The sequence below is a fragment of the Antrostomus carolinensis genome, unplaced genomic scaffold (genome assembly GCF_000700745.2).
Source record: "Antrostomus carolinensis isolate BGI_N321 unplaced genomic scaffold, ASM70074v2 scaffold32415, whole genome shotgun sequence".
Taxonomy (NCBI): Eukaryota; Metazoa; Chordata; class Aves; order Caprimulgiformes; family Caprimulgidae; genus Antrostomus; species Antrostomus carolinensis.
The window spans coordinates 843-10,300 of NW_010317582.1; the positions used below are offsets into that span (position 1 = coordinate 843).

A 9,458-nucleotide genomic window follows, 5' to 3' on the forward strand; every position below is an offset into this window, starting at 1 on the left:
GGAGCCACTCATGACTGAGCTGTCACACACGGCTCTGCCAGCCCTGCTGACCACGTTACTGTTGAGCCACAACCCACATGAAATGCAGAAGTGGGGAGCAAAGCTTTCCACTGGCACGGCTGCAGTGCAGGGGGCTGAGCTCACTGTCAGCCTTTCCTCAGGGCAGGAACAGCTTGGGAAGCTTGTCCCACCAGCCACACAAAGTCCTGCGGAGATGAGATGCATTTGCAAACTCTTCCCTTGCAGCCACGTACTCTGGAGCTGGATCCGTCCTTCCTTTGCTGCAGAACTGCCCGTGGCTTCTGGTAGGTGTTTATCTGCACAACTCATCCCTGAGCAGCCTGAAGTTCAGGAGAAAATGTGCCCCCAAAGGCCTTGGGGACGCAAATGGCAGAGGCCAGGCCCCCCCCATTTCTCACAGAGGTCCAGGGGTGCAGCACCCTGCGGTGCAGGGGGCAGCAGCCCGGGTGCTGCTGCAGGTGCCTCCCCTGGCACCTCGCCGGTTCCCCCCCCACTCCTCCACCTGCCGCGGATGTGGTTACACTGGGGACACTTGCACAAGGAACCCAACTAGGTGGTTTTCTTTCAAGAAGCAAAGCCTGCTCTTCTGTTCTTTCTGAAACGTTAATCAGATCTGTTCCGACCACTGCGTGTGGAAAAAACATGCATGTGCTAGAGGAAAAATCGAGATCAAGGGAGAAAGTGACCTGAGCTGCCTGTGCCGGTGAGCCAACAAGCTACGGGACAGAGAGCAGGGAAGGGAAGCTCTGCAATGATTCACAGGCTGGAAATGGCAGTGGTTTCTCAGCCGTCCCACCCTGCACCAGAGCTCTGGGCTCTGGCAGCTGCTGAGCCCCAGGGTGGACAGAGCAGCCCTGCCACCAGCCCTTGGCATACCTGCAGTCCCACACCCACATGGACTGGCCCAAAGAGCTCACAGGAATATTCTAACTACCTCTAGAGTGGCAAGTCTGCTGCAAATTCTTCTTTTTACCTTCTTTGGCCCTCTGGTTACATGAATTATTTCAAATATCCTGCTGCAGAGCAAAGCTTCTGCCACCAAGGATGGGGCAGTGATGGGGCGAAGCGAAGTTCTGGGCATGAGGCGTGGGGATGAGGTGTGCACCCTCACTGCAAGACCAGGGAGGAGCTCCGTGAGACCCACCGCAGGCCCCTGAGGTGGGTGGAGGAGGACGGGACGAGCACAGGGCCGGGAGGTGCCAGCCCCGTTCTCTCCAAAATGCAAGACCTCCCTCTGCTGTCGGCGCACACCATGCCGGCCACTGCTGCAGCGACCAGGGTGGCTTTATTCCTCCTTTCTCTCAGGTTATGGAAGAGAACCTCATTGCGTGGCGGTACTAAAACAGCTCCCAGTTGCTCCACTGTATTATTTTTTTTTTAAGCCTAGTGTCTGAGTGCTAGGTAAAGACAGAAGAAATGTGAGAAGAGCTAGGAGAGACCCAAGCCTGTAGTGATGACGCTTATGTTCACGAAGTACTGAGTATTTTCTGGAGTTTTAGAGAAGAAGAAAGAAGTTTTCATCATGGTTTCAACAGTCCTCGTTTGTATCACCTGGAGAGTAACGTAGGTTACCCATAAAAAATGATGTTGCTTTTGAAGAATAAACTACGGACCAGTGCAACTGTGACATCAAGCTCTGAGTTAGAAAAACAAAAACTTACCCCAAAACAAATGCCCCATTGTCATTTTTAGTATATTTAAACCAAAGAAAAGCTTCAGGCAAGCACATCCCTCATTTGCTTTTCTGTGACTTAACACAGCCTTGTTATTGCATGAGAGGTTAATCTTACACTGGTCTTGCCAGTGATCACCCAATATAGCTGGCCAAAGGCCTTGAAGCAGTTTTGCTGTGCCTATGTCAACCAGGTGACATGAGGACCCAGAAGACACCATTAATGCTTTATAAGAGATAGGATCCTTTACAAGATCTCATCCACCCAGTGTAAGGAGACCTGGGGAATTTATTGCTTTAATCCCAGAAGCAGGGATGGATGTTTTGTGTTACGGAGGTAATACTGACAATTTACCAGACCTGTTAAGGCGAGTCTTTGACCAGAGACAGATTCATTTAAAAAAATAGCTCAATTGCAAGCTTGTCTCCTCCCATTCTGTCACTCTCTGTGCTAATCGTCCTCCTAAGGCTGGCTCCTTGTGCCAGACATGGGGAATTTCACAGGTCAGAGGTGGCCCGATTGCATTATCACCAACAATGGGCACTTGGGACTTGCTGTCTGCAAGATCAGCTGCTGATGAGGTGAGAGTAGCACTGGCAGAGCACTTCACTCTTCTGCAGTAACTCACCTCTGGATTTAGAAGCCCAGACAAGCTTGTTCTATAATAAGTTGGGGGTTTTTTTCTCCATCACAAGTTTGTGCACACAAATGAGATGAATCAAGGCTATACACAGAACACACACCTCTCAACAGAACACCTTTCTAAAACAACCAGTAAATACCAGTAAGACATACCACAGCGCCTGTAAACACGTTTGTATTTGTTAAGTTGATGAAGTCAGCACCATAGAGACACAAAGCTCTTCAGCAGCTGGAGCAAGTGGAAGTCGATAGCTAGCTTATCTCCGAGTGGTTCTATGGATGCTCATCAGGGCACAGAGAGCAGCGCTGTGAATTCTGCTGCTATCAAGGCAGCAGGTGCCAGGACATTGCTTCTCACTCACACACTAATGCAATCTAAGTTAAAGTAGAACTAGTGTGCATTTCCCAGTCAGTATTTTTGGTCTGAACCTTCTGTGAAATAATTCCCAAGTGATAAATCAATATAAATCAAACCCAAGTGGCACAGTCAAGGAGTGGGTCTGCACAGACCGTTAGGGTACAACCACCCAGCACGAGCAATTTCTGACCAGTCATCACTGCCAGCCAGCCTTCACCTCTGCATTTGGAGTTACCTAAACTGAGGACAACACAAAGATGGAAACTCCACAAACTTGACACCCAGAGGAGGTAAAGCTATGGCAGCTGTAAAGATTTCAACAGCAAAGCCCTGCTGGACAGGGGGCTGAAGGGGGCCTAGAAGAAAGCTGGGTAAGGACTTTTCATAAGGGCAATTAATGACAAAACAAGGGGAAATGGGTTTAAACTGAAAGAGGGCAGGTTTAGATTAGATATTAGGAAGAAGTTCTTCACTGTGAGGGTGGTCAGACACTGGAACAGGTTGCCCAAGGAAGTTGTAGATGCCCCCTCCCTGGAAGTGTTGAAGGCCAGGCTGGATGAGGCTTTGAGCAACCTGATCTAGTGGAAGGTGTCCCTGCTGCTGGCAGGGGGGTTGGAACTGGATCATCTTTAAGGTCCCTTCCAATCCAAACCATTCTATGATTCTATGACAGTCACACTTTCCCAATGTAATAAGAAACTCTAGGAGGGTTTGTTTCTACAGCTTCTAGGAGCATCCACATACCAGGCTGCACTGCAGTGTTCTGGCCAGCTCTAGCAGAACTTGCTCTGAACTCCATCTGAACTATTTTTCATAACCTGCACATCCACTGTTTCAAAGATTATAAATAAAGTTGCAACTAATCAGTACAAAATATCTAGTGGAAGCCAGAAGTCTCTGCATTTCTTGATGTCTGTTGTGCTCCCTGCAGCATTACACAGGCAGCAAGAAGTGTTTTTAGGGAGGTGCTGAAATGAAACGCACTGACCACAAGGAAGAAATGACAAGAGTTGACACCAAGATAGGATTTTATAAATTAAATTTCCTTTATTTGTAACTTGTCTTCAAAAGTCAAAAACATGACAAAGTAATTACTTGGAAGCTTCTAACTGCTCCTTAAACATTTTATCAGAATTGCATGGAAGTGCACTTAGAATAGTAGCAGAAATCTAGATTCCCATCAGTGGGTATCACCAAACCACGTTCTAGCCAGAACCCAGAAATCCCCATCCAGCTACTACTTCATCATCATCACTTTGCAGATCAAGCATTAAAAACAACCAACCCCAAACACAATACTTTTTCCACAGTACCATGAGATCATCCCCCCTCCCCAAAAACTGACCTTCCAGTCACCAAGCAGAACCTTAAGGATGAGTCTATAACAGCCCATACCAAGTCGGGGAAAACATACTAAAACCAAGTTAATCTTCAATATGTTAGAGGTCTGGCTGGACACAAAGTTTAACCAAGAGGTTTTAGCTGGGGTGTGTTTCATTGTTTTAAGGGCAAGGCTATGCTGCACTCTGCAGAGTGTGAAAATATTAAGTTTACTGGTCAAATAAATTAATTAGTACTCAATTTGCAGTGGTGCAGGCCCACTGCTCCAATTAAACATGCTTAAATTAGACTAGACATCACAACACAACTGTGATTTACAAGTTCTAGTCAGGTGTCTTAGATCATTAGATCTCAGCATCTTGACTGTGCAGTTAATGAAAACGTTAAACTAAAATGGAATCTCTACAGTAAAAGAACATAGACATATATTTGAATATACTTGAATACAGAGTTATCAATTTACCATGTACTGTAATCATCATCCTGCTTTCTGGGTTACATTTTACTTTTTCTTTGAAAGCTGTATCTGCATCCTATACATATAATATATGGAAAATAATCTAAGTACAGCTTCAGCTACTTTAGCAACATTTAAATGAAGAACAGGAATTCAAACTACCTGTTCAAATCTGTAATGCAGAAAGGTAGTGCTATGCAAGTGCTATAAATTATTGGAAAGTTTTGCTAGCAGCTTGCCTTGAGAGATGGAAAAAAACTAGGAATATATACGAAAACTTTAGTTTAAATAGAAAGTGGAGGTATTGAAAAAAAACTTCTGAATTCCCCTATCAGCATAAGGCTTAAAATCACTAGAAAACCAGTTTCAAAAACATCAATTTAATCATTAAGCCAGCAAATATAATTAATATTTGATACGATAGTTAAAAATTGATGCATTTTAACTCAGACCAACATTAAAGTTTCTTTTCCAGGCTAGAAATTATGGTCAAAGTATGGAAGAAAGTAATAATCATGCATAGAACTAAAATATTTTGAACTAGGTGCTTACAGAGGTGCAAAGATTTGCTAAGAAAGTTTTGTCATTTGAAGACTCATACTGAAGACATGTTTTCCATATAGTTGAGAGGCTGCCTATAAGAACTTCAACACTGGGAAACATAACAAAATAACAGGCATCATAGGTCACTTTAAATGAGAGCTGGTCTGACAGTTACAGTTAGCACCTAGAGGTCTCACTAAAGGAAAACAGAGCTACAAAGACACCTCTCATACTATCATTTAAGATATGTAAATGAGATTGGGAAAAGATATTCATTGACTAGTTCAGGCCATTCCATTTGGAATATTTTTGGTTTTAGACAGTCAAATGAAGACAACTGCAAAAGAAACCAAGAAATAGGCATAGGTAAAAGAAAACAGATTTGTCTCCTCCACAGTGACCTACAATTAATCTTTGTGTGAAAGAGTAAGAAAGTAAGTAAGAAAATTAGGCTGACAGGGTTGAATGGCACAGACCATGTTAACAAAAGACTGAGAGGTACAGAAATATCAAACCAGGATTTGAAACCAAGATAGGGATTAAAAAGTCTTCTGTATTTCCGGATGCCTGAGTTAATCTTGGGATGTAAAGGGAGAAGTGTGAGGATGCTGGGTATTCCCCCCTCATGGAAGCTTGGTTTGACAGTTAATCTTCTGGTTGGTTCATTTATCCCGCAAAGAACGCATCAAAACCTGTGCCATCGTGTCATCTTCATCAGCATCATAATCCTACAAACAAAGCACACAGAGATTCTTTTACTGCAACAGCCACACTGGTTAATACAACATCAAATAAGAACAGAGAAAAAGCTGTTCTCTTCCTTTGACTTGCCAATAATCCCATTTCTCTCATGATGCCATCTGCATGGATGACATCTCACAGTAGTGGCTATGTACAAAAGCTGGGTTTTAAGCGTCACCGGGCTGTATTCCAAGGGTGAGGAAACACATACCACAAAAGTATCATACGAAAAGCGGTGTCGTCTTTGAAGGTGCTCCATGAAGTTAGCACTCCTGTAATTTGGATCTCCCCATGGCATTGAGGCACAAATTGGGCAAACCTTCAAGAAAAACCCAAAAAAGCTAATTAAGTCCCAATGGTTAAATGCTTTAACATTCACAGCAGGAAGGGCAGGACAGAGACAGCATGGACGACTGAAGTTCAAGGTTGGTGACAATCACTGTTCTATATGCAAAGTGATGTCAATTAGTTTGCTGGGACATTTAATACAAAAGCCTCAGATAACCCTGAATAATTTTAATTCAAGTCTTAGACTCTGAACTGAAATGGCTTACTCTTCTCTCTACATTCTGAGAATCAGAGTTGACTACAGCTGTTTTTTTAAAAAGATTTCAGTCTTTATTTCTCAGTAACAGAAAAGTTTCCTTTGTCTTCTTTGCAAAGATCACTTCCCTCCAAGGGAAAAAAGGAACTTTTGTTCTAAGTAATTTGGAATTAAAAGAAACTTTTCAGAAAAAATGAAAGTTTCAAATTCAGTTCCATGTTTTGCAACTCCTTTTATATGAGGGAACATCAGGAGATAAACATCACTAGGATGATACACTATTGTTGCAACCATTTCTCCCAATGGTTTATAATGTCTTCTTGCTGAAAACAGCAGAGGGAAAAATTAAACGCCTGACATTTTTCTGAAATTATATCTTATTAATTTTACATTTGTTACTGTGCCTATTTAACTTTGAATGTCTGACATTTTGCAAATATGAAAGGATGTGATCTAGCTGCAATAGGAATAGAGACTAGTCACCTCCAGAGAATGTCTCAAAAACAAACATCAAAATGATGTGAAAGTTAAATGCATGAACAGCATACCCACACTTGAGTTGAACAGGAGTAATTATAAATGCGTACTTAACTTCAAGAATAAGTCTCTAATTGATTGTTTCAAAGGGATTTAAGACTACACATCATTGCAATTCTTGCACCGAGACTTTTTATTACCACTTGTTTTGCATCCATGCTGTGCAATGTTTTGCAGTGTTCAACTAGTCCTTCTTGATCAAAGTTTTTCTCGCTGCAATACGGACAAGGAAAGGTAAAGCGATTTGGGAAGTTCCTGGTTGAGAAGAGAAAAAGAGGTTATTTAACATCTTAACAAACTTAAAGGTAAAAGCTTTAGGGTTCAATACTCAAAAGCTGTTGTATCAGCTCTTAAGAATACAAACAATTTAAAGCAATCATCTTAGTCTATGCAATTAAGACAAGCTAGTTTTAAGCATCAGATTTTTAATTCCCAACAAAACACCTTAAGGAACTCTTAGTATCATCCACATTTACACAGAATGAGAGCTCTTCTGCAAATGTTAGAAGTGCCATTTACCATCTTGTTTGGTTTTTTAAATGCACAGGGTATACCACCCAGTATGCTACAATGCAGGTGAGTGCACTGCAATCAATTTCAGCTTCACTTCATGGAAGTTACTACAATCAAGAGACAGAAAAATAAAGTTTTTATTTTAAAAACAGCTACTTTTAGTGAGCACCCTGAACTTTAACATGCCTAGTGCATGGACTATGTAGAAAGCAGAATAGCTTGCCTGGGCACAATCAAATGTAGGATTAAGGCTTAATTTTAAACAATGTGAAAGGATTAAAACAATCAATACTCAAACTGAGCAAAGAGAGAAAGTTTAACTTTCACTGCAAAATTCTACGGTTGCATGAAACCTCACAATGCAGTTAAATTTTTTAAAGATAAAAGCACTTTTCTCAGAAGAATCAAAACTCAGATTTTATAATGATTAATTAGTAACAGCCCTGGTTTTGGGACCAAAAGAGACAAGAATTTCCAGAGAAGAGCTCGTTACCTGGTGTTGTGAAGTGGTTCTTTAGTTACAGCTTTCACACCTTCCATGATATAATTCTGGTACTTGGAACAAGAAGCTGCATGGCTTCGCATCTTTGAGAGATACATCTGTGCAGGCAACAATTGCATAGCAAGGTTAACTTAAACTAGTTGCAATTACTTCTACTCTTTTAAGCAGAAGTAGTAAACACAAAACAAAGCAGCTTTCTGCAGACAGTGCTAAAGCAGGGAAACCCAAACCCTTCAGCTGGCCGGGCGGAAAGATTTCAGATTATAGATCAGTTAACCTGTAACTTTGCTGCCTTTAATATTTTACAAATACAACACTTCAGAACAGCTCCCTTTTCTTAACCTATACTACAGTATTAAAAAAAAAGCTTCATATAAAGCCAGTTTACCTGGTCACTGAGAAGAGACAGTGTATGGAAAATAAACTGGCTTTTAGTATAGATCTTGGTGTAGATTGATTGGTAATTGCTAATCAATCCCATTAATGAAAATTCAAATTTACAATGAGGAAATCTGTAACTCAAGGCACTGCAGTTTTTTGTCAGCTGGAATGAAGCGAGTAAAGAAACTACCTAGAAACAAAAAGTGAAAGTAACCAAACTATTACCGTCACCTTAGTTGTCTAATTATCCTTTTCTCGTTGTTTTGCTATCTGCTAAGATTATTTTTTTTTTTTAATACATTCAATTAACACTAAGAAGTCCACTTTACAAAGAGAAAGGAAACGACAGGAAGGTGCCATACAGGTATTCAACATGCAGGGCACTAACAAACAATAAGTCTATGGAACACAACGCCCATGTAAGACAACTTTGACTCATAACTGTTTCAAACGAAGCAAACAAATTTCTGTTCAAGAGCCAAAGAGATCACTATCCAAACCCCACATCCACCGTTTCATTACAACATTCCTCCCACAGAGACAGGCTCACAGAAGCAACTTCAGAAGCAATATTTTACTCTGATTTTAAAATCACTATCTTTCATTTGCAATTCATTTCTTGAAGAAGTATCACTAGAAAACTGTGGAAAGAATGTCAACATTTGGGTGCTGGCTATATAAAATTTCTTTAGCATTTGTCAGAACAAACATTTTGACCTGATTCTGCAGAAAGCTGAAAAGCAAGCACTTTATTTCCCTCTAAGGAGTACGGCCAAGCAGGCACACCTCATGCACTTCATTTCCACTTAATACTTTCATACTTTTTTATTGCAGCCATTGCAAGTGGTTTCTGTCATTTCAATTTGCTTCTCCAAGTCCACAGCTCTGCTCCCAGGTGACAGGGTACTGCGGCAGACACCACAAACTGGCTTTTTTGGCTTCAGACATTCCTGCAGGCACGGAGTGCAAAAGCTGGGGTGGGAGAAAAACAGTACGTGGTGAGAACAGCCCTGCTGGACACACAGGATAAATATCCAGAGCCCTTCCGTGTCTTCTGTCCTAAGTGATAAGGGAGTCTCCAGAAATGGTATCTAATAAAGCAGCAGCCTGTGGAGACTCGTGCGTGACGGGAGGCGCGGGGCTGCAGTTCGCCTGTGGACACTGCTCTGCCCCCTCGGTGACCACGTCTTTCAGGAATCGAAAGT

At 41.8% G+C, this 9,458-nt stretch overlaps 1 protein-coding gene across 1 annotated transcript; it reads right to left on the reverse strand.

Moving 5' to 3' along the window:
• Positions 1-5,545: 5,545 nt before the first annotated feature.
• Positions 5,546-9,221, reverse strand: RNF114 (ring finger protein 114). The gene is made up of 5 exons (XM_010168629.2): positions 9,075-9,221; positions 7,864-7,970; positions 6,998-7,112; positions 5,988-6,095; positions 5,546-5,763 (listed from the first exon to the last, which is right to left on the reverse strand). The coding sequence occupies exons 1-5, from the start codon at positions 9,108-9,110 to the stop codon at positions 5,698-5,700; spliced, it is 432 nt and encodes a 143-aa protein (XP_010166931.2). The 5' UTR covers positions 9,111-9,221; the 3' UTR covers positions 5,546-5,697.
• Between the last annotated feature and the right edge of the window lie 237 nt (positions 9,222-9,458).